Source organism: Cyphellophora europaea (assembly GCF_000365145.1).
Source record: "Cyphellophora europaea CBS 101466 unplaced genomic scaffold supercont1.6, whole genome shotgun sequence".
Classification (NCBI taxonomy): domain Eukaryota; kingdom Fungi; phylum Ascomycota; class Eurotiomycetes; order Chaetothyriales; family Cyphellophoraceae; genus Cyphellophora; species Cyphellophora europaea.
The window spans coordinates 616,001-640,483 of NW_008481812.1; the positions used below are offsets into that span (position 1 = coordinate 616,001).

Genomic DNA, 24,483 nt, shown 5'->3' on the forward strand with positions numbered 1-24,483 from the left:
GCAAGAGGCTAGTATGATTGCGTGACGAACGAAACCTCGGAATTTGTTCTGATCGTAGTCTCCGTATAATTCCCTTACTCTGAGCATGCCGTGCCGAGCGCCCAGTCCGCTTGAACGCTGTACATCTAACCCAAAAGAATCAATCGCTTCGTGGCGTCTGTGCATGTACGCCTCACCCATACGTTCTCAGCCACCCAGCGTTCACGTGAGTGTTATGATCCTCTCACCCTCTCCACCGTCAGCCTTCTCGACCGCATCACCGTCGTCTTTGTCCTTGCTATGCTCTAACTTGATACCGCCACTGTTCTTATCGAACCGGACCGGTTTGAACTGATGCCAGCAATTCGGCGCCTCGAGCACATACCGGCCCATTGCCTCCCGGAACCGCCTCTTGTACTCTTTCGGACTTGTTACCGTAGGCCGATTCTTCCCTCCGCCTGCGAAGCCTCTATCCTTGATCCAGCTTTCAAGTTTCTTGTCCCAAGTATAAGTGCGAATGCAGTCGATGATGCCAACGACAAGTTCCTTGCGAACTTCATCAATCGCAATCATCAAGCTGTAGTCCATGACATTCTGTCGCGCTAGAAAGAGCGTGTCGTTGTGCACCGATGATCGCAAGAGCTTCTTCGAGTGCTCTCGAGCGAAGAGCGGGGATTCGTAGATGAATTCCACCATATTCTCGTCCAATAACACCTCATTGCGTTCGCCGGTGGCATTGATCTTGCGGTTGCGCATACTGCCTTTCAGATCAAATATCCGGGTTGGCGACCGATCATAGAAGAGGTTTTCCATTAGCAGAAGATACCAGTTGTACTCGACGCCGGTAGCCGTGTTCTTGATGATGATCTGATAGAAGCCGAGCATCTTTGCAATCACGGAAGGGAGCTCGTGAAAGAAGGCCTCTGACATGATCTGGAAATAGTTCGGCGCAAACTTCAGGAAAGACTGCGTCTCAATCGGTGACAATGACTTCAAAACAAAGCGATCGTCGAGCGTCTTGAGGAAGAGAGATTTGGTCTTGCCACCTTTACTATCCCATTTCAGACAGCGAGAAAGCGACTCGACAATCCGTTCCTGAACACCACATTTGCGCCGCACGGCATCGAATTGCTCGGCGAAGAAGATTTTGCATAACATTTTCGCCGGGCCTTCTGCAAACTGATATTTGAGATGGGTGCCATCACGACGTAGAAGTGAATGCATCACATCCGCCTGAGAATCGCCATCAAGATGTCGATGGCCAAAGATTTCTTCACTCTCAGGTGGGAACTCGCGAGTTTGCAGGTCATGCAGTTTCTCTTGATAGTCATCCGAGTTCAAGGCAAAGGCAATTATTGAACTGGGCTCATCTTCCCGCACAACAATATCACAGTCGGCGAAGACGTGTTCCGAAGCTCCCATGGGATATTCCAGAGGCGCCCATCCAGACGAAGAACGCTCTGCCCAGAAGGTGGTCAGCATCTGCATCAAGGACTTCCTCTCATGCTTCGGCAACTCTTTGAACTCCAGGTCTTCCTGCGACAAGCGAAGTAGATCCTCTGGCGAATCAGGAAGGAAAATTTGTTCACCATCATCCTCAAGATCACTCTGATCTTCGACGTCCGACGGTGCGTGGCTTGACAGTTGCAATTCTCCCTCGGTCTCGGTGGCTTCGGTATGAGTGTCATCTGCGTGGGAGCCTTTATCGTCGGTTTGAGAAGGATCTGTCTCTTGATGGCCTTGCGCAACAGGTGCAGTCTCATCCTCTGGAGGACTGCGGTCCAAATCGAAGATGCCTATGTCATGTGGCTCATCTACAGCTTCGTCGACATCCTTGTAGACCTCGACGATTGGCTTCGGGGCGGCTAGAGGGTAGACACGCGATTGTCTGGTACGCGCAGCGCGGAGTTTCCTCTCCCTCACCCTCTCGCGTTCAAATTCTCGGCTGAGCTGCTCGAAGTGCTTCGCCAAATTGGAGACTCGAGAATCCTTCTTGCTGCTGATTGCTCGTGGAATGAAGGACTGGCCTTTGTGCTTGAGCTTTGTGAGCCCAAAGCGTTCGGAGAGCTTTTTTTCGGGTGGATTGTCGTCGTTGGCTGGGGGATTTTGCTGCTCGCGGCTCTTATCTCGATCGGATCCAGATTCGTTGGAAAAGTTCAAGGGAGAAGCGGTTCTCGCATTAGGAGGCATATCCTTCCTGGTTAATACCGATCCTGCTGGAGTCGAAAGTGCCCGAAGTAATGGTGGTGTTGACGTCTTGATACTGGCACTTCGCTGCGGCGGAGCCAAAGTCTTGTCCGCATTCGCTCGAGGCGTAGCCATGGGTGAGACTGGTGCTTGAATAGCCCTATCTGGACGTGGCGTCTTAGGCTCCTCAGAATTGGCCGAACCAAAATTCAGTTGCTGCAAAGGTGGAGTGCTAATATTGCCAATTGACGACACGATGCCCGGGCTAGCGGGGGACGATTCGCCGTTCGACGGGACGGCCAGGTCCAGGTGCTTCATGTCCTCTGGACCTCTTGGGCCGTCATAAACGTTCGGCAACGTTGTGTTGGAGGCATCGCTGTCAAAATTGCTTAAAGACTTTTCTGCCTGCGGCGGACTGGCATGTGCTTCCAAGATCGATTGAAGGACGGTTTGCGTTTTCTCGGGAGACAGTGTCGTTGTACGCTTACGCATCAGCGGTCGATCGTCGCTGCTCTTGATTTCATCCTTCTCATCAAACACCTCCTCTACCGGTGGAGTGATGGCGCCTTCATGATCAGATGTCAACGACGTTATCGAAACATCTCGATCTAAGAAAATCTTCTTTAGCTGCAAAGTTGCAAGCCGCCTGATATCCTTTTCTGACGGCAAGAAATTCTGCTCGAATTCTGCAAACGCAAGGTCCCATTCTGCAACCTTTTCCTGAGTTGTCCGAATCGCTCGATTCAGAGGAATGATCTCCCAGTGTCGAGAATTTGAGTACCTTTCTTGAAGCTGCTTAATCAGCATGGTGTGGTCTTCATTCGCTTTCTTCGTCAGTTTTTCAATCTCTTCTTTGCATGCGTCGCCGTTCTCAGGTAGAATTGCCTCAGCGTTGATGCTCTTCAAGCGCAACTTCACAGATCCCATGAACCTAGTAATGCGATGCTCGATTCTTGTAAAGACTTCATTGCGGAAGCGTAGATCATTGTCAACCTTCCAGGTCACCCGAAGCCGCGGCACTATGATCTCAAGCAAGTCGATAGGGTCATAATGAATTCGGAGCGCATAGTCTTTGTAACCAAAGAAGCGAAGATGATCTCTATGCAGGTCGTGAGGACACATGCCAGCCCGAGCATGAAGATCTGCGCTCCAAAATGAAAGCTCCAGATATTTTCCGAAAGAGTACTTCCACGTACTGGCGGACATCGGAGTGACGGTGGTCTCGATACCACATATCTTGCACTGACTCCACATGAGAATTACTTCCTCTAGTCCTCGCATCTTTGCAGGATATGGTTGAACGAACACAGATATTTGCGCTTCGCCGTGAACGTATTGCCGATGATGCTCGTACATTTTCTTGTCACAGGAGCTTGACGCACAAGCTTCCTTCGCATCCACACATAAGCCTTCGACGTACTGCCCAAGCGTGCAATCGGCTTCAAAGTCGTCATGAACGTGCTCTCCATAGAAATTGAAGGCTAATAACTCTGGTCCTGTACATGGCACAGATGTAGCCGTTGCGACAAGACTGAACAGTACTACGATGTTCTGGTGAGCATAGGGATCGAAGAGATTTCGGTTGCCCGACAGATATGTCTCCCACTGTCTCTTTTGAGTTTCGTAATTATGCAACGCCTTGTCGTACTCCGAGTCATGCACAGCATGGATGATCTCTCGGACCTTCTTGCTTGCTCCAGCTAATGGGGCATGGAGCATGTCGGGCTGGATGAGGACAAACTTTTGAGCCTTTGACTTTTCGTCGAGAGACTGCTCTTCAGTCATATCCTGGTCACGAAGGCGCTTTAGATACGCTACTCTACGTTCGAGCTCCCGGGCCTTCATGAGTAGGTAAGGTTGCATGAACTTGACGAAAGGCGACGCCGACAGGATCCTTGTTTGGTGTTTCTCGACCATGTCCTCGTAAAACATTGGAACAGGTACGTCGTCTGGGATGTCTGCAGACTCGGGATTGTCGAAAGATAGAGCTGGGGCTGCGGAAGATCGCTTAAGGTCGCCCTCTGCACTCTGGCTTGAGGTGATGACGTTCGCATTGAACGAGCCCTCTTGCGCGGATGTCAGATGTTCTTGAGGCTGGCGAACAGATGTGTCGTTTTGCACAGGTGCTCCAATTGACGTTTTAGCCGAGTGCTTCACGTCCTTCTCACTGTGTGAGTTCGGGATCATCGCCCATTCATCGCGCATTAGGCATGTTTCCAGCTTTAAGTTGTAGACAACGTAGACCATGAACTCTGTGATTCTCTTGATCTTCGAGAGCATTTTCCTATCTGCGCCGCGGATGGCAATGGTGCAACCCAATTGTGGAGGACAACCAGAGAGATAAATGTAGTTTTTCTTGCGTCCTTCTGCCACAAAAGTCTTGACCTCGAAAGACTCACACGTCCCAAGCTGTCCTGACGACGTGCTGAGCTTGTCGATTGAATGGACAATCCTGGTCCGTGTGCACCTCGACACAGCTTCAAGGACGGAGGGCTTCACATTGAATATGGTCGCGATACGCGATTCATTGAGCAGCTCCAGGGCAAGACCGGAAACATTTCTTTGTGCGAGAAGGACATCAGGCTTCAAGGTGGCTATCCTGCCAATCAGGTTCTCCAGATACTCGCGTTCCTGGCGGATGACGGGATCCAGGCTCATAAAGTGTTGCTCATGCCGGGCGTACTCCAGGGCAAAAGTAATTATGAGGATTCGTGGCGACATGATGAGCCGACGCATGCTTTTGAGGGCCACATTTTTTGTGAAGATGAGGCCTGAGATGTAAGACGTATCGCCCGGGCGTCCGCCTGGCACTTTTTTCAGTTTGACATAGTTGCGAATATCTATGTCATCACCAGCGGCCACATCTGGGTCAACATCGTCGGTGGCTCGTAGGAGAATCGGTACCAGTGCTTCTTCCCAGCTTGAAGTTTTCGGCATTTCGGCATCTCTCAGCAGTTGCTGGAGGAGTTTGTGCACATGTTGAATACTGGCTCTGTTGAGTTCCATCGCAGGAGCTCCAAGACCATGCATAGAGGCGCTGCGAATCATTCTATTGACTCTGGCGAACTGCTGCGGCTGAATTGGAGTTGATGGCGTATCATCACCAGCGCTACCTCCGTTTAGAGCGATGTGAAGCCGCTCTTTAGTTGTCCTCGGTGTTGCGCGCTGGTGAATGCTGCTTGCCACGCTCAAATTGCGTCTTCTCGAGGGTCGAACAGCATCCCTGTCGCGGGCACTTATGATACTCACGTCGTCAGAGTCGCGATTGAGGTTCAGAAATCCACCAATATTGCGATCACCCATTCGAGAGCGTCCTTTACGAACAGCTGCGAGTAAGCCCGCCATAGCACCCTTCTCTCCGTCGCCGACGCTTCTTGAAAGTTTTTCAGGGCCGATGATGGATTGTTCATCACCACTTGATGCATCGTCCGAAAGGTATTGGGCCAGGTCCGGATCGATAATGCTATCACGGTGGAACATCTTCGGGTCTTTACTGATGTCCTCAAGCGTGCGGCGCTGAAAAGGCGCCCGCTCATCATGATATGCTTTGTAGCTGCGTATGTGTTGATGGCGTGAATGATGCCTCTTGTGACCGTGTCCGATGGAATGGTTGTGTTTTAGCGACCGGGATGAACTTGGCCGGGGTAAAACGCGATCCAGGGAATCGAATTCGAGTACTTTGGAAGACCCATCTCCTTCATACGCACGTCTAACGGGGAAGTTCATTGTTGGCGTTTTGGCCATATGCTCAAGAGAAGACTTGATGGATATGTTATCGTCATCGAACCTGTGCGCAGAACGCAGTAGTTGTGCCGTGTCCGGGGTGCGTGGCCTCGTCAACGACTCCGGAATGGCGATGCTTTCAACATCAGAAAAGTCTGAGGAATCGTCATCGTGAGAGAGGATGATGGCTTCGCAGGGCTTGCAGACACGAACAGGTCCACTCATTGCGAAATGCGCACCACTTACAGCCACGGTACATTTGTTGTCAAAGATCTGTCCGCATGTACGGCAGTGATGCTTTCTTCGAAAAGTTGTAAACGGCTCGCCACAATGAAAGCAATCACGCGCGTTCTCATCCCGCATCCAGAACTCCCGATTAAGCAGTTTGCTGCGGAGCTTGTTGACAGGTCTTGTGAAATGTTCTGCATTATGTTCCTCGGGAGTCCCATCGAGTCTGCCTTCCCCTCCAAGCTGGCTCGACCGCGTGGGCCCCGAATCTGTAGATGAGGCCTGCGAGGTTGCAAAGCCGGGAAGCCGAGATTGGGGGACTCGCGCAGTATGTTGCGACCCGCTCTGCGATAGCGTGATTGTTGGCTGCGCTCCATCGTGATTCAAAGTAGCCTTCACCGCAGCTGGACTCTTTGACCTCTCGGCATGGGTACCCAGAAGATGCAGCGGGCTTGCCTTGGCATTCTGCGATTTCGAGACCAAGCGTTCTTGCCGTCCCTCGCTTGGACGATGCACAGGCCTGTCGTCCTGAACAATGATTGGTGAAGCTGGCGCCGCAAGGACACGGGCATCAGTGGAAGCCTCTGATAAAGTCCTCATGTGGCTGTTGGATACAACTGCACCAGCGTTCATCGGCATACTTGGAACATGCATCGGGGATTGAACCCGAGGCTCGTGCGGAACCCGATCGACCGTTTCCTTGCGAGTTTCTCGAACCATGCTAGCACTTCCATCTGCTTCCTGCGCTCGAGGTGAATTGGGGGCAAGATCTTCTGCCTGTTCAAAGGTAGATCCACTGCGGGAATGGCTGACTGTTGGACCTTTATCGGCGTAGATGGTCATGCTCGTTAACATAGGGTCGACATGTGCAGGTGGAGCCGGGCTAGTTGGCGACCTGATAGACGGCGAGTGAACGGAGACTTTGCTGATACTCGTCGCTTTGGACGAGATTTTCGTCGCGTGCATTGCCTGCAACTCTGGTGACTCGGCTTCATCATGGAACTGACCACGTGGCGAGTGAATGGTTGAGAATTTATTGGAACTCGTTTTCGAGGTCGGACGTTCCAGACTAGGTCCAGATGTTGACGAAACATCCCTCGACTCTTGCTCTTTGGACACTCCCACAGTTGCCTTCAGCTTATTGTATAGACCCGACAGTCCTCCTTGAAGATCACCCGTTAATGTCTTGTTCTCACCTTTCGACGCAGAACTAGGCGGTTCGGTATACTCATTGAAGACCGTAAGGACTTGGGACTGAGAAGCCGCGGAGTGGATAGTGTTTAGCGCCTCGTTCAGAGCATCTTGATCCAAATCCGGTGTGATAGAAGCCTTTGAGTCCCGACGCGTGCGGCGGCCGAGAGGAAGGAATACGGATGAGGCGGACGGGCTCGGTGGTTCTTGCGGCGCAGTTGCCATTATGCAGTCTGGCCCGGAGGCCTGCCAACCTCACAATAGGGTCCTGATTGGGCTTGCAGCCTCATGGTCGAAGGGGCGCGGTCATGTCTACTTGAGATACAATGTGGCGGTTCGAATCGAAGCAGTCGATAGGACGGCAGTTGGTGCCAAAATGTATTGATCGTCCCCTCCCTTGACTGTATTCTCGGGCATTTGGTGGTATACCCAAAGTACGTCACCTACCACGTGACTGTGAGCTGATCTAAGCTGTTTTGGTCTTAGTTGGTCAATGTAAACGCGGTGCACGGCACGCGTTGGGGGGGCATCGCCGGATCGAAGCCGGGGCATCATGCAAATATCAGGCTTGAGCCTTGTTGACTACTGCCAGATCAAGATCAATCTGAATCAACTTCGCCGTGATTGCGTTCGGGAGCTAACCATAATTGCGTGACCGAACATCGGCTCCACGAACGCGGCCTACGGCTGTTTAGACTCCTCTGCTTGCTGCGCGTCTGACGCACAGCATGAACAGGCACTCTTTTCAGCAGTCTCGGCCGTATGACAATCTCTGCACATGACTGAGGCTGTGACTATGACCACGCCTCCGGAGGCAAATCTTACTTCCTGCGACTCCTCCCTTCCACAACAGCGCCTGGAATATGAACTGGGTTCATTCGCGACCCAGGTACAAGACATCCGCCCAAGGCAGCAAAAGAGCACAGCGAAGAGCTCGGGCGATCTGAACGCGGCTACCGCCACGACTCCCGCTGTTCGGACAGCGTCTACTGTTTCTGCATTGCAGGTTATTCAGCAAGGGGGGTTGAACAGCCGCTCGGGTGCGAAGCTGGAATCTAGCGACGGTGCTGCACAGGCTATCAAGAGACGGGTTGACTATTCGTCTGGGAACGACAGTCCCGCTTCGAAGAGGGCCAGGACTGACCACACAGCCTCGTCTCAGCTCTCCTCACGAATTGGAGAGTATGAAGCTCCTCGAAGCATTATCGAGGATATGAACAGTCCATATGTAAAGCATGCAAGCACTCCCCAACAGGTCAGCAACGGGACAAGCAATTCCAGCACGGAGCAACTACGATCTGGCGCACTCAGAAAACTTCGGAACATTTGGCACGACGAACACTATGGGATTCCAGAAAAATGGCGTGTCATGTCGATTGACGTCAAGATAGCCCTACCTTATCTCAACCTCTGCCAGCAGGCCAAGGAACAAGGTCTTCCGCTCGCATGGCTTTGGGTAACCGAGCCATGCTATTTGGAAAAAGCTTGCAGAAGTGAGGGCAAATTGTCTTTCGCTTCCATTGAAAAGGCTAGCCTCAATATGAGGCGTGCTAAAGTCTTGCCCCGGCCGCCTCAATCTGGTACCAGGAAGACGGACTCGTGCACAGAAACCCTTCCCGCCCGTTCAGGAACCCTGGCTGCGAATGCTGCAAAAGAAAGCGTCAACCACAAACCTATCCCTCGCCGGCAAACTCATGTCTCAAAGGAACAGATGCACATTCTGGATTCGTCACATAGCCATTATCCACCTTTCCCAGGTCAGGATGTCCGACCAGGATCAATACCGCTCAAGCTGCTACACAATTTCACAACCGAGGCGAACGAGAGTGCGCTGTCCCGCACATTGGAAGCGCAGCGTCCACTCAGCCCAAGTCAACAGCCTGTAGACGTCGCAAAACCGACGCAAAACTGCGAGGATAACCATGAACTGCTGTCTATGAGCGACAGCACTCAGGAAATTTCTGCAAGCCAATGGCCTCCGAGTCCCGAGCTCCCCCAACAGCCCGTCATCAACTCGCTTGAGGAGCCAACCTCGTCGCGTCCGCCATCATTATCCCCAGTCCAAAGAAGTCGCCAGAAGCCGAACCATATACCTGCAGACAGCTCTCCTGTCGACAAATGCCCAAGCACTGTATCAGATATAGCCCAAAGTACAAGTGATGAAGATTCTTCTGCTTCGGCCTCCTTGAACGGGGATGATCCTGTCGTCAGCAATAAGAAGGCGGAGGAATGCCAGAGTGAAGATAGGGGAAGGAAGACTAATCTGCAGGCTCCAGGGCGTACGATTCCCGCCTTGGGTAGTCCCGAAGCAGGATCTGAGTCTCTTTCCCCTGTGCCATCCACGTCCTCCTCTCGTGGCGTGAACAACGCTACTGCAGGCCGACAAAGCTCTGAACAGCTTCACTTCAGTGCTCAGAGTGCAGTTGAGGTGACGCGAACTCCCTTTGTCGGAAGACGAGGGCTGACAGAGGCTTCGAGAAAAATCGTCATAAAGGGAGCGAGCTCTAATGTTTCCGAAGTCGTCGACTCAACTTTCGTGCCTTCAACTTATATCGAAACTACGAACTGCAACCGGACTGAAAGTGGGCAAATACAGCCTGAACGGCCACGAACTACGACCAGCTTCCGTGCACCAGCCTCTCCTTCAAAGCAACTACGTTTGCCGGGAAACAAGGAGCCTACTCGCCCACTTGGTGTGCATCAAGCATCTTCTCCACGTGATTTCAGCAATGGGGCGGTTGCAAGTCATCTTCAAGCAGCTCGCGAGTATCGTCGCAGCGTTCTGAGACCTATCAGCAAGCCAGTGCCAACACAAAGTCAGGGCGTGGGAGCATTTGAGCATTCAGCCAAGGATCCTCCTAGTGCACCTATTTCGCAGACTTCGAACGAGGCCGGGCCCAGCGAAGATGACGCATCATCTGTGAAGAGAACATTGCCTACACCAACCACTTCACCGTTAACCAATCCTCACTTGATTAGCATGAACCACAACGAACGTGCCGATAGAATTCTTGACACTATAGCAAGCTCGAACCCGGCGCTAAGTGGTACATTCTCTCGATTCCGGGACGCCTATTCAGACTACAAAGGTACGCAAAAGCAATTCGAAGTAGCGTGTCGACTTTTGCTAAAGCACAACTCACGACAACGCGTGCACTCATCTCTCTTGGACGATTTTGTGTTCCATTATACGCAGACCTATCCCAGCTACTTCGCTGAATGTCATGAATTAGGCGAGGAGGCTCTTCCATACGGCGACTTCTTCGACACTGTGCAGCCCACTCACATGAAGAGGATTATTGATTTTACTGCACTTGAACGCGAGAGTGGCACAAATGTCGCCCAGCCGTCCAAAGCGACTGCGTCAACGAACAATTTGCTCGCTTCACAGGGACCCAAAGGCAATAATCCTTTTCAGGCAGCGCAGGAGTCCTATGGTGGCTCAGATGCGTTCTGGTGCATCACTCCTGCCATAGCCAGCAAAGCCGATGCTTCACTCGCTCGGGAACCGGCGCTCCCTGGGCAAGATCTGACCTCATCTCAACATACATCGGTCCAGGAATGGATCTTGGCTACACGAGGCGAGTCACCTGAACTTGGCACTCCTGACATCGCTCGCTCGTCCAAATCGCCAAGAAGCTCATTGCAAGCTACCCCAGCCATGTCATTCAAAAGGTCGCCGCCCGTCGATGCTGAACATCTGGCAACCATCAAACGATCCAAATCGAACCCAACAGCTGCAGCCACGACCATAGCCGCCACAGTCGCCACAGTAGCGAGAACCTCGCAGAAACATCACGCAAGTTTCGCCACAGACACTCCATCTAACAACAAGACTGATCGACCTGCCAATCAGGCTGTTGCTGCTACTCCACGTTCAACACCAGCAGGTGCTAGGAGTCTTCCAGCTTCCTTCTCGGCTCATCGGAGTATGATGGACCGCACGGTTTCTGCTCCATCTGCAGGCACAGCCGTATCTGCAACCCCATCGAGACCACCTCGTCCGCCAGTCACTATTCGGCCATTCGCATATAAGGTAAAGCGCCATGCGCCGTCACAGAAACCCGCCGTTCCTCCAGCATCCGCGTCGCCCTTTGTGTTACCCTCTAAAAGCGCAGCGCGGCTGGGCGAATATTGGTGGAAGGATGAGAACACGCCTTTTAAAAAGTTTTTCTCCAGCTGGAATAAGCTGTACTCGGAGAAATCTCAGGATAGGACCCCAGCTGCCCAGGCTGGCGTGAATCCTTACGCTCTTGCGGACGTCACGCAATGGAGGAAGTAAACTATCAAATCTGAACGCCACGAACAACTGACGCATTCACTGTTGCACTGCTGTGTCTCGTTCCGCACTGCTATGAGCGCTTATGTAAGAAATCGGACAGAGGATCTAACGTGTACTAATAGCCATGTAAGACTGATGTCTATATGTTTTGTGGCAACTCTGAATCATAACCTGGAGTGGTTAGCAACCTGCGGCTCGGAAGGAGAGGCTCCGTTGAGAGGATGATGGCGGCGCGGTCTTCACGGTCGATGATGAGTTCTAGATGGGCCTTTGAACTTGCAGCTGTGTTGCACAGCGTTCATTCCAGCCACGCCCTCACTAGTGGTGCCAATGCCTCCAATAGCCACGGCTCCTGGAACGTCACTTCAGTGTCAAAGCCGTGGTCGCCTTCCCTCTCCAGCAAACAAAAATTAGCTTGAGGACCGGCCTGCTTCACCACCCGCTCCAGCGTTCGACTGTGCTCCACGGGCACCACACTATCCTGAATACCGTGCAGCACCAATATCCCACCCTTTGGAAATCTTTCCCCTCGTTGCACCCTCTCCAATGGGAACTGTCGCGCGTCGCCCATATCGAAGTAGTCTCTATACAAGCCATGCTGAATGAAGGCAAACATCAGCATGATTGCTGATAGCTTCGGATCTTCAGATAAGACAATCTTCTCCTTGGTGGGCTCATCCTCGCTGAGTTTCTTGATCATCGCGGAGCGTTCCTCCACCACCTCCATCCCAAGCTGCGGGATTTCGAACAGCTGTTTGTGGAAATGTTCCATAAACCATCGGTCTTTGATATCGACCATCGGGTAGGAAACGCATGCAGCGCGTACGCCTTCCGGGTGCGATAGTGCTGTTTGTAGGGCCAGATAGCCTCCGGCACTGTCACCAATGGTAAAAATGCGCGAAAGATCGGCTTTGATGGTGGACTGGATATTTGAGCTTAAAAAGTTGTGAAAGTCGGTATGCAACCAACACCAACAATCATCGATGTCGGCCAGGATATCCGAGACTGCAACCTCCGGGAGCAGGCGATGGTTGGGTGAGATGATGATAGCAGAATATTGAATAGCGAGATCGAGGAGGTAAGTAGGAAAGAAGGCGGGCAGGAGCGAGGATCCGGTGATCAGTCCGCCGCCGTGGAAGCGGAGGATCAGGGGGGCACCGGCAGGCTGAGGGCTGAGAGATTTGGGAATGAGGACGTCGAGATGAATGGGGTGCGAATGAATCGTTTTGAAGACGGCTCTGTGAATGTCGAAGGCTGCATAGCCGGACAAGTCCTCCAGGTTGTTTGGATCGTGTAAGACCATCGTGGCTTGGGATCTGGTCAAGACTCGGCGAGGATTAGCAAACAAGGCAACGAGTTATCATTCGAGAGTCGAACAGATAGTTGACTGCTAATGAAAGTGCATGTATATCACAAATCATCCTGAGACGGCTCAGATCGGCATTGACAGGGTACTAAGGTGACAACTAGGGCTTACTGCCACTGATCGCGCTTGGACTGATGGGGCGCGTTACGCAAGCTGCAAACGCGATGTACTCATTGGGTGATGCAAGGCCACATTCACGCACTACTTGACGAATGAACTGCGATCACGATGCCACATATGACGGACCAGTCAATTGCCTGATGGTATGCGTGCAGAAAGACAACAAAAAACCAGGGAACCAGGTCGCGCACCTAGGCCAGGTCGGATTTTGCCTGACAAGGCAAGGGGCAAAGATGCGCCGGAACGAGCGCCAAATCAGGTCTAGCACCGCCCGAAAATTGAGGGGCTGGTCGCCTCCAAGTCTTCACTTCTAGGCTCGTAAGGCGGCTCAAGGCTAGGCAAACGGGCAACCTCGATTGGTCCTGGCGTCGAGCTTCAGCAAGTGAAAGTGCAGCCTGTGCCAAGTCACCCAAACATGCCGGAGATTAAGGCGTCATCCTTTCTTGCACACTTCTTCATCTCCAATCCATCAGTAATTCCTTCGAGTTTCATCAATCCATCCGTGTCGCGCCGCGATCGCCATCAAAACAATGAGCTCCGATGATTTGGCGCTTGCCTCGCCGCCTTTGGACCACGACCGCCGCGAGTCGCTCAAACGCCCTCGCAGCGATAGCTCCGATGACGAGCCCTCTCCAGAGCCCATAGGTTACGCTCAGTCCGGTGTACGTTACGGCAAGGACTCTCTGGTGTGCGATCAGTGTGGAGTTGCGTTCCGAAAGCACTCGGATCTCAAGTGAGAAAATCTTTTTGCCTTATCGGCCTTTTTGACGCGTAGCTGACCGTCGCCCCAGGAAACACAACGCCCGCCACGCTCGTCAATACCGCTGTGTTGAGGAGAACTGTCCCCGCAGCTCCATTGGCTTTGCGACAATCAATGACCTCTATCGACATGAGAAATCAGTCCACGGCAAGCACGTAGGAAAGTCAAGGATGTACAAGTGCTTCGCTGCTGGCTGTGCTAAGGCGTCCAAGCTTTGGCCTCGCCTAGACAATTTCAAACAACATCTCATCCGCATGCACCCCAATGAAGACATCGACGCATTGGTCAAACGATCCGAGCAATGGCATGAGGATGAGGAAGGCAGCCAGGACGCCATGCAGCTTGACAACACCCAGGACTCAGTCATCTCGTCACTCCAGAATGTCAAGCGCTTGCGGTCTCCACCTCGCCTCTCTGGCCCTTCACACTCTGAGAGTGACCGTCTGCTGAGTGGTCCTCGATGGGACGTCACTCCGCCAACTACCGCTATCACTACTGAGCGCCGCCAGGACCTTCAGCAAATTCTTGCCAACAAACCACCGCAGACCAATGGCACGTCTGGGCCCACTCGCCAGCCTGGTGACCCCTATCGCCAAATTCAGCCGACCGGTCCTGATGCTAACCGTCACTCGCAACCCATGGGCAACCACCAGTCGCAACAACAGCACCCACACCGCGACAGCCAAATGACTGATCCCCCTCCTCTCGAGCCAGACGAGAACAAGACCATCTCACGCGCCGCTGAGGTCAGAGAACTCTCTTCTGAAGCTCGCTGTGGAAGTTGCCACCTAGCAGGTCGTCGATGCTACATTGACTCCGCCAATCCGCGCCACTGCGTCTCATGTCCAACAGAGAATCACTGCATTTTCCGTCGAACGGTTGTGCGGGAGGGGCCAGCGACTCACTTTCTATGGCACGAGTTGGTCGGCATCCACAACATTCCGCAGGTGATGCCTGCGCATCACCAGCAAATGATGGTGCAGCAACCTCAGCCGCAGCCACAAGGTCAGCCTCAGCCACCGGTGCAAATGCAGCCGCAACCTCAACCCCAGCCTCAGCCTCATCCTGGACCCCAAGCTCCGGTCCAGCTTCCACCCAGACAAATGGAGGTAACTGTTCAGCATGGAACTCCTAATCATCAGCCAGGCCGTCAACCAACCCCACATCAAACTCCCGTGCAGCAGCAACTACAGGGTCCTCAGAGTGCCGGCAGCGCGTCTCAGCCACAAAGCCAAGGTCCACATCCCCAGCCGTCTCAGTCTCAGTCTCAGCCTGGTCCTGCGGGACAATCACAGTAAGTGCAGACGGCCGCGATGCGACTTACACTGGTTCGAGAAGACCTCAGAACGAACCGGTCTCTAGCTACTTCGAATTCGACACTCAAATCTCAATGGGAATTTTTTGGAATGGAACATACGCACATCAAGTCAGACGCAACTTGCCCCGAACAACACTGCATAATCTTATCTTTACAGCATTGCTTATGGAGCGCGCGGAGGGCTCAGCGCTGACACGACTCGAGTGGTCTTCTCACATGCTCAAAATCGATAGGCGCAGAGATATGGACAATGCTAAGGGAGGACACTGGGAAAACGGCGCTTTGAGCTTTTGAAGTTCAATGACGGTATGGTCGTACTTTCTGGCTGTCTCATCAATGATAAGCTTAGCTCAGCAAGCTAGAGATTTCTAGCTCTAACTAGCAAACAAAAGCACGATGACACACGTTTGCGAATATGGCGGCCTATGAGATTCTCGTGTGACGTTTAGGAGACATTCGGTGAATCTTCCACCCGTTTGCCTTGATGCCTGCTTGATGCCTTACAGGTTGCCTCCTAGGCAACGACAAGACTGCACAAGGTAGAGCACAGGGAGTGGTCGACAACACATCGTCAGCAGGGACATCGATATCACTCTGGAAGAGCAGCGACTGTGGCTGCCATTGTCTTGAATTTCTCCACTCATAGACGAGTACCACAGCCAGATCACTCACCTTGGCATCGCGCATTCACCATCGGCGCTTTTATGTTGTCACACCCTGCATCGTAGACTGTTCACTATAGCATCGCATTCAGTGCACTTCGACAAAGGCCGTCTCCAGAATCTGGCGCAAGAATGAGAGATCGCTCACCACGTTCCCCGGGGCCCAGCCACACCCAGATAAGGCAGCGAGTGCGGGTGGGTCTCCATCGACCCACTTATTTTCCAGCCTTCAAACTCCTCGCCGTTGGAGAACCCGGAAACTCTTACGATGTCCCTGTGACGACATCATAGAGCAAGGAGCAAGTGCGACAGGAAGAAAGAGATTCATAGATTGCGTACAAAATTGGCGAAATGCGGCTCAAGGCAAGACGGCGCTCAGGCAACCAGCCGGTAATCAAAAGGCGAGCACGCTACTAGCACTACGGCGGCCGAGGCGGCCACCAGAGCAGCGACGCAATCACGTGCGCCAAGATACAATTCCTTAGCTTCGAGGACGCCATCTGGAACCCGTGCTCACGGCCGCTGTGTCTACACCCGCTGCAGCGTCCACAGTCGTCGTGCTCACATCGCTCTTTTGCCCCTTTCTTCACCCTGAAGCCGCCACCATGGTCCGTCCCCCGCCCCTATACGCGCATCATCCACAAACCCTACTGACAAACGCAACACACAGGTCTTCCTCTTCTCCCGCAACTTCCCCGACCGGCGCCTCGTGACCAGCGCCCTGCAGTCCTTCTTCGGCATCGGCCCGCTCGTCTCCCAACAGGTCATGGCGCGCTTCCACCTGCACGACAACATGAAGATGCGCGAGCTCACGCAGCAACAGGTCCTGGACCTGAACGCCCACTTGGACGGCATGAAGATCGAGAACGAGCTGAAGAGGAGTATTCTGCAGGATATCAAACGCTTGAGGGACACGGGCACGTACAGAGGCAGGCGGCATGCGATGAACTTGCCCGTGAGGGGCCAGAGGACGAGGAGTCAGATCAAGACCGCTTGGCGCTTGAATGCTGTGGAGCGGAAGCTGTGATTGGGGTGCTGGTTGAGAATCGAATGGGGAAGATTTTCTGGAACAGCAAGAAAAGGAGCCTGAGCGGTCGCTGTGGCGTCGTGTTTGAAGGGCGACCCCCGTTCTGGTTCAGGCTTCGCACCTATTTTCTGAAGATCCGCGCTTTCATGCCGACGGAGGGCAGAAGTTACGTCCTGGAGCACGTGCACCAGATGAGCGCAGACACCGACTGAAACCGCATACCCATCACACGGCCGGCGAAAGCGGTGATATTGGATGGGATCACGAACACGCTCGCCGCTGAGAGGCATCCTGCGACGTGAGAGACTGCACGAGGAAAGGAACGCGGTGTACCAAATCTGACCTGAGAGGTGGGCCCAAGGCGTTGCCGCGGGGTCTGGTGAACATGCTTGTATCAAAATGCTGTACAAAAAGTCAAGCATAGACGGAATACTTCGAGGGGAAATGCGAAGATAGATTTGGATTTCTTGACGCGGACATGAAGCTGTAAATGCGGCTCCAGGCTATGCCGAACCTCTCAATCTTTGGAGTCATGTAGCTATGCAAAAAAATGCCCAAAATGAACGCCGGACGCAATCCACACGCGTCTCCCTCATTTCATGTATGGCCCACGTGTATGCTTCTAAGCTCTACCCAATGCACTCCCCCGACCTCCCTTCCCTCCCCAGCCCATCATCCCTCAGCCTCACAAATTCGTCGTAACAGTCATACTATTGCTATGCACCAACAGCGTCGGCGGCAGCCCCCCATACAGCACCTCCAGATTACTCACGTAGCCCAGACTGTCGCCCTCGCTCTTGAAGGTGCCTTCACTGGGCGCCGGCAAAGTCGTCAGTATCACGGCCGTGTCCTCGCTGTTCTGCGCCATGAGCTCGTTGAGGATCAGGTGCTGTGCGCGCGCCGGCAGCGTGTTGAAGGAGAGTGGAATCGCGCCCGTCGCGGGGAAGCCGCTGGCTAGCGAGGAGGCGGCGGTGTGGCGGGAGGGAGAGGGGTCGCTGAGTCGTTGGTAGATGGAGATGCCGCCGGTTGCGGGTTGCTGTTGGGCGGACGCCTGCCGCCGCTTGGGGTGCGGTTGGTCTACGAATTGGATGGAGGGGCCGACGGGGTTTGCGTCCACGCCGTCGTCGGGTGTTTGCTCTGATGCCTCGGGGGTTTGAGGGCGCGTGCGTGGCGAGGTTGAGTCAGGAGATGCGCGGCGCGAATGCTTGCCGCCCCGGCCGCGGCGCTTGTTGTTTGGTTGGAGGACGTCTTCATCGAATTGGATGAGTTGTTGGGTGTCTTCGGTGTTGTTGGCAGCATAGTCGCCGCTGACGTCGCGCTTGTGCTTGCGTGCGGACTTGCGCGAGCTGGCTCGACTGCTCTTCTTGGACGAATGTTTCGACTTTGACTTTGCTGAGGGCGATTTTTGCGATGTGGAGGCAGTTGATGTGCCTTCTACTTCGTCTTCGGTCTCTTCGTCCTGATATGGTTCGTACTCGTCGTCGTCTGCATCGTCGTCCGGATCGGACCACTCTGAGTCGCTGGGGTGCGATGCGTGCCTGCTCAGCATATCGTCGTCTATTCGCGATGTGCGCATGCTCAGACTGACGCCGGCATTGGACAAGTTGCCGAATGACGAGCGCTTTCGCGGTCGGAGTAAGATTCTTCTGAGCCCTTCCATTCGTACAATCGAGGCATCACGGCTACCTCGAGGGCCAGGGCTACCCCACTGCACCTCGTCCGCCAGAGACAAAGCGTCTGCTGCCGAGATGTCCCCACTCTTTACCTTACCGCGCACTTGGTTCAGCTCTTTCCACCAGAGTTCATCTTCCAGTACTTTGTCCACTTGGCCTTCCGTCTCTGAATCGGCGTCATTACCATTGACAATATACTCGTATGATTTGATTGCGCCAGAGGCAAGACAGAATACTTGTATCTCTGCGTTGATACGAAGATTTTCAAGCAGGGAGGCGACTCGAATCCGCTCTTCTTCCAGATCGGACTCATACTCGACGAAAACGGCCACTCGAAGGCTGTAAGATCTTTTCCAAGATGGGACGGTGTTGAGAATACAACCAAGCTGTAGTATGAGGGTATAAGTGTCGAAATTGGTTGTCTTCACATTTTGGGTCTCCTCCGCAATCTCAGCCGACATTTGAATGGGCCAAAGATCGATGTACTTCTTTGTGTTCCCATCCTTGGCGTTTGGTAACTCTAGGTCGCTGAAGCCAGCTGCGATGGCTAGATTTGTTCGAAGACTGAGAATCATGTCTTCCAACACCATCACATAGCTCTGCACGTCTGTGCGTTTTTCTATCACACAAACATCGGTTGGCAGCTCTCCAGGTGGCTGACCGGCGCTCCTACGCCGTCGTGGACCCTTGGCCTCGTGCTTGCGTTCGGGAGGCGGGCTCGGTACGTCGACAAGAGGTTGCTCGCTGCGGAATTGCTGTAGATTGTATGCACCGAAGATGACAAGGTTTGGACGCATGCTGCCCAGTCCTGCAGAGAGCAGGATATTTCGCGCACCCCACTCGATTGATGGCGATATAGCTACATTGACAAAAGCCTTGATGTGAGAGAAATCAATGTACTTAGTCCATGCGGCCTGCTGTTTCCGTGCCTCGGGAACGGATGAGGCAAAATTCTGCGTGACAATGACATGGCCCAGAATGTATAGGCCACCCTTTTTCAGCGAGTTGCAAAACTGGATAAGTTTGTATCCTCGTCGCGGATCATTCACGAATAGTAAGATTTGTGGTCGCCAGAACTTCACATGCTCCGTCTTTAACCGTAGTAGATACTTTCGAACTTGGTGGTAGATCAGGACCTCGGAGATGGAGCCCCACGGTTTTGGTGGTGTCGTATAGTGTATTATGGCAATCAGCAGCAGAAGAATGCATATTGAACCAGATGCAGAAAGACCGTCCACGAAAAACATGCTGACAACACTGAGCACTGCCCCGAGTGCTGCTGTTCCCCAGTTGAAGTATTGAAATGACGGTCGGAAATTCGGCGCAGATCCAATCTTGAGGAGAAACGTTGCCACGTTCAATGCAAAGAAAGTCATAAGGTAGGCCATGGTGATCAGTGACGCGATCTGGTTGATGTCGAGTAAGAGCACTAATTGTGCTACGACGAGCGTGACGAAGATAGCCATCAACGGGTCGTCAGAGCGAGAGGTCCCTGACCCCAATAGTGAAACGCCGGGGATTATCTGGTCTCGCGCAATCGCTTGTAGCTGATTTGCGGGGCCTATAATGCCCATCAACGTTGAGAAGAACGTTGAAGCGAGTTCGCCAGCCAGGATAAGGATACCAGAGATGTTGGTGTCCTGGACAACGTTGACATTGCGGTAGAAGCTTTCTCGGGTGATGCTTGCGGCTAGAGAAACGATAACCAAGCTATAGGCGAAGAACGTAAGACCCATACCGCCGAGCGTACCTCGAGGAATCGATCTGCTTGGGTTCTGGAGGTCGCCAGACATGCTGGCACCGGCCAGAATACCACAGGTTGCTGGGAACAGGATGCCAAAGAGATCCTGGAAATTTTCATGACCCTTGATTCGGCTGCCTGCAGCGCCCTTCGTGAAGTGTGGCAATAGGTTGTCGCGCAACGTTTCCACACTGAGGCCTGTGAAGTTGACGTACTGCTTGGTGTCCTCGAAAGGGGTCCGCACAAGAGCCGACAAGGGTATGCTGAAAGTGGCAACAAGAAGGACTAGAAGTAGACCGTTGCTGACGCGGGCGAACAAGGAACTGCCTGCTAAGCATATAAGCACACACACCACAACCACGATGCTGCTCCACAGGTACTGCCACCAGCCGCCTTCAGGTAGTGTATTCGCCCAATTTCCAGACTTGGATCCAAAATTGTACATCAGACAATCAACCAGGCCGGCTGCGTTCAGGCCAGTGTTGAAAACGTAGCCCATGTATGATATGATTCCAATTGCACCCCCGAACTCTGGACCAAGAGACCTCGAGATCAAATAATACGCACCACCCCCTCGCACCACTCCATTTGAAGCTACCGCTGAGATGGACATTGTTGTAACGAGGTTGATCACGTATGCTGCCACCAGCATGCCTAATATACCGACCAAGCCACTTTGACCAAGTACGAAGCCGAAACGGATGAACATGAGAATGCTAAGCACATTCAAGCTGACAGGTACAAATACGCCAGAAAATGTGTCTAGCTTCTGTGGACTTCGAACAGGCGGCGGCGGGACCTCCGACTTGGTCTTTTGTTCGTCAGTTTCGCTTCCTCCATGAATCAAGAAGTCTTGGTTGAGAGGGACAGTGTGTGTTCTGCCATCCTCACTTGTTTCGGCCAGTGCGGTTGGTGGTCGACTGTGGTCGCCAGACCCATCAGTAAGTAAATTGACCACCTGCTTGGCAAACCCTTGCCTCGAGATGCTTAAGTCTGCAGGCGGCGTCTGCTGGCCACTGAGGATCTCTGCTTCCTGCGTGTTTCGAACTTGTGGTTGATCAGCATATACTGGCAAAGATGGGTCCGAGCTTCGGCGCAGAAGCTGAGCTGCCTCATCGGTGGCGGTACGTGTCAAGAATGTCGGTCGCCCTCTGCGGGCGGGGCGATGCCCGCGGGTTGCGGCCGGCCAGTTGCCATCGGGTGTCGTCGACATGTTCACAAAGACAATATCCGAACCTGCTCAATACCTTCGTTGGGTTGCATCATTCTGTCGTCACCGGGACCCAAGCGAATCCGTTCGTTCCTTGGGAAAGATAGCCGAGCGAAGTCCAGGATGTGTAATGAGCCAAAGTCCCGCCAGCGAGTAGGATATAACGTAAAGATTCTTAGAGCAATCGCTGTTTCTTCTGTGAGAGCTGCTAACCAGCCAAGGAGGTCAGTTGTCGTTGCAAGATATCGTAAGATATCAGGTGTGTTGGCAGCAAAGCTGGAGTAGTAGAGCAGGAGAGGCGAGACAGGAATGATGCTCCAAGCGGAGTAGACTGCGCTTGGCGACTAGGCGTGGGGGCTTCGCCCGGATTGGCTGCTCACTTGATAAAGAAACTGCAGTTGGCGGAAACGGCATGTGCCTCTGCATTTGTGCCAATATTCTCTAAGACCTGGCCCATTGTTGATCTGGTGACCAAGATAAGATACTCACTCGACGCTGTCCCTCTGACCCGCCCTTCTGAGCTACGAGCTCACAAAAGAGGATCCGCGCTCCCGGACTTGATGCCGAACAGGTTACAATGTCCACTCCGAGAGACATAAGCCGTGCCGGGCGATCTGCTTCGCCAGCTGCAGGCTCGCCGGCTAACCGACAAGCCTCTATAGCCAGGCTATCCTCTCCCGTTCCCTCGAGCCGCTTGGGTACGAGCCCGCAACAGGTTCCCAACTCGTCACACCATCCGCCGAGTAATTCGGATTCCAAGTTACCTGCACTCGAGAGTCAGTCTTCCTTGCCTCGGCCGGGCCCCTCCGCCCTTTCGAGTGCCCTTGCTACCAGTGCCGGTCGTGGTGCTCCTGCTGTCGCCGGGACACCTCCTCGCATCCACCAGGGTTCCATCGGAGCAGGAGAAAGAATACCAAGAAGCAACTATGGCTCATTCAGTACTCGAGAAGTGGCTGGAAGCCCAGCACCGCCAGCTGCGGATCCAGAGGTAATTAAGAGGCATCTCGTAATGCCGGATGAGACACGAGGCCGCCAAAGTGGCTCACCTGGCGTGCTCTCACAAGGCGCCGGTCTAGGCCTCGATTCCGATGAGTTTTCAAGCCTCCAGCTGCAGGGAGGTGACATGACCAGGAACGTTTACAAATGGGCCCAGGAAGCACAGAACAGTGTTCGAGGTCAGCCTCAGAGAAGCAAAAGCTTTGCGTTGACAAGACCGGAAGCAGAAGATGATTCGGAGAATATCCACAACATCCTGGTACCTGGAGGCTTTCGTCGTGATTTCCTACGGAGGACAGCAGACAGTCCAGCTCCGGCCAACCGGCAGCACGTTGGTCCTTCGGATTCTTCAGTGCCAGCAGGCAAAGCGACGAAGCCGCCGCAGCGGCTCTTCACAAACAACTTCATCGAGTTTTTGACACTCTACGGTCATTTTGCTGGCGAGGAGCTTGAAGAAGATGACGAAGTTCTGGAACCTGATGAGTACTTCTCTTCCGATGCATACGACGAATACGCGGGAGATGATGAGCCCGGGGAGGGCAGTGCCTTGCTCGGAACACCTGGGCTTCGCAAGAGAAAGCACAAGCAGAGAACGCAAGGCGGAACAGGGAGCCCACTGAACGCAGCATTGCTGTTACTCAAGTCGTTCGTCGGCACAGGAGTCTTGTTCCTACCCCGAGCATTTCTCAGTGGTGGCATGCTCTTCTCGTCCCTCATCCTACTCGGCATTGCGGCACTCAGCTACTTCTGTTTCATCCTCCTGGTCGACACCCGGCTGAAGGTTGAAGCTTCGTTTGGTGACATGGGCGGCATTCTCTATGGCAAGTGGATGAGAGCGGCCATTCTGTCTTCAATCGTACTCAGCCAACTTGGCTTCGTATCAGCTTACACGGTCTTCACCGCAGAAAATCTCCAAGCATTCGTGGAGGCTGTGTCGAATTGCCGAACATTCATCGACATCAAGTTCCTGATCTTGATGCAGATTGTCATCTTTCTTCCACTGTCATTGATCCGAGATATCTCGAAGCTTGGTTTCACGGCCCTGATCGCTGATGCCTTTATTCTCTTGGGCCTGATCTACCTCTACTACTACGACATCTACACCATTGCATCACCCGGATACAAGTTGGATATTCAGTTGTTCAACCCCTCGTCTTGGACCCTACTCATCGGCACCGCCATCTTCACCTTTGAAGGCGTGGGCCTCATCATTCCTATTCAGGAATCGATGCGGCACCCGCAAAAGTTTCCATTTGTCCTATTTGTGGTCATGATCATCATCACGGTTCTCTTTACATCAGCTGGCGCGATCTCATACGCAGCTTACGGTTCCAAGACCCGTACGGTGGTCCTCTTGAATCTCCCGCAAGACGACAAGATGGTCAACGGAGTGCAGTTTCTCTACTCTCTGGCCATCCTCCTTTCAACACCACTTCAGCTATTCCCGGCTATTCGCATTATGGAGAACGAGCTTTTCACTCGCTCTGGGAAGTACAATCCATACATCAAGTGGAAGAAGAACGTGTTCCGTTTCCTACTTGTGATTCTTTGCGCACTCGTCGCATGGGGTGGCGCAGGCGATCTGGATAAATTTGTGTCATTGGTTGGCAGTTTTGCATGTGTTCCCCTGGTGTACATCTACCCTCCCATGTTGCATTTGAAAGCGGTGGCGCAGACTAGAGTGCAACGAGGGTTGGACTATGCGGTCTGTGTATTCGGCATTATTGGTTGCGTGTACACTACGGTCTTGACTGTTCAGCAATGGGCTGGTGGCAGCGTGCATGATCCTGGGTATTGCGATTCATGAATAGAAGGGCAATACATCAGATACTTTTGAATGTAAATAGTGGCATAAGACATGTCGTTGGTGCGCAAGGGCCTATTGCCACCGTGAATCCTAAGCCGCTGCAGCCGATCAAGCCTAAGCAAAGCAGATGACATTGCCATGAAGCAGGTCATGATCCCCACTGGTGACGACGGAGAGTTCACTCTGCTCTCATCCCTCCCTCTCAGAGATCTG

At 53.1% G+C, this 24,483-nt stretch overlaps 7 protein-coding genes across 7 annotated transcripts; 4 read left to right on the plus strand and 3 right to left on the minus strand.

The window, feature by feature from the left end:
- Positions 1-201: 201 nt before the first annotated feature.
- On the minus strand, positions 202-7,533 carry HMPREF1541_06440 (uncharacterized protein; the record flags this gene model as incomplete). Its single annotated transcript, XM_008720772.1, has 1 exon — positions 202-7,533. One exon carries the CDS (start codon positions 7,531-7,533, stop codon positions 202-204), a length of 7,332 nt encoding a protein of 2,443 aa, XP_008718994.1.
- Positions 7,534-8,104: 571 nt separating this feature from the next.
- HMPREF1541_06441 (uncharacterized protein) lies at positions 8,105-11,590 on the plus strand (the record flags this gene model as incomplete). The annotated part of the gene is made up of 1 exon (XM_008720773.1): positions 8,105-11,590. The coding sequence occupies one exon, from the start codon at positions 8,105-8,107 to the stop codon at positions 11,588-11,590; it is 3,486 nt and encodes a 1,161-aa protein (XP_008718995.1).
- A 298-nt stretch (positions 11,591-11,888) lies between these two features.
- On the minus strand, positions 11,889-12,893 carry HMPREF1541_06442 (uncharacterized protein; the record flags this gene model as incomplete). Its single annotated transcript, XM_008720774.1, has 1 exon — positions 11,889-12,893. The coding sequence occupies one exon, from the start codon at positions 12,891-12,893 to the stop codon at positions 11,889-11,891; it is 1,005 nt and encodes a 334-aa protein (XP_008718996.1).
- Positions 12,894-13,606: 713 nt separating this feature from the next.
- Positions 13,607-14,787, plus strand: HMPREF1541_06443 (uncharacterized protein; the record flags this gene model as incomplete). The annotated part of the gene is made up of 3 exons (XM_008720775.1): positions 13,607-13,809; positions 13,868-14,582; positions 14,632-14,787. The coding sequence occupies 3 exons, from the start codon at positions 13,607-13,609 to the stop codon at positions 14,785-14,787; spliced, it is 1,074 nt and encodes a 357-aa protein (XP_008718997.1).
- Positions 14,788-16,421: 1,634 nt separating this feature from the next.
- Positions 16,422-16,843, plus strand: HMPREF1541_06444 (30S ribosomal protein S13; the record flags this gene model as incomplete). The annotated part of the gene is made up of 2 exons (XM_008720776.1): positions 16,422-16,424; positions 16,487-16,843. 2 exons carry the CDS (start codon positions 16,422-16,424, stop codon positions 16,841-16,843), a joined length of 360 nt encoding a protein of 119 aa, XP_008718998.1.
- A 685-nt stretch (positions 16,844-17,528) lies between these two features.
- HMPREF1541_06445 (uncharacterized protein) lies at positions 17,529-21,470 on the minus strand (the record flags this gene model as incomplete). The annotated part of the gene is made up of 1 exon (XM_008720777.1): positions 17,529-21,470. One exon carries the CDS (start codon positions 21,468-21,470, stop codon positions 17,529-17,531), a length of 3,942 nt encoding a protein of 1,313 aa, XP_008718999.1.
- Positions 21,471-22,044: 574 nt separating this feature from the next.
- HMPREF1541_06446 (uncharacterized protein) lies at positions 22,045-24,270 on the plus strand (the record flags this gene model as incomplete). The annotated part of the gene is made up of 1 exon (XM_008720778.1): positions 22,045-24,270. The coding sequence occupies one exon, from the start codon at positions 22,045-22,047 to the stop codon at positions 24,268-24,270; it is 2,226 nt and encodes a 741-aa protein (XP_008719000.1).
- Between the last annotated feature and the right edge of the window lie 213 nt (positions 24,271-24,483).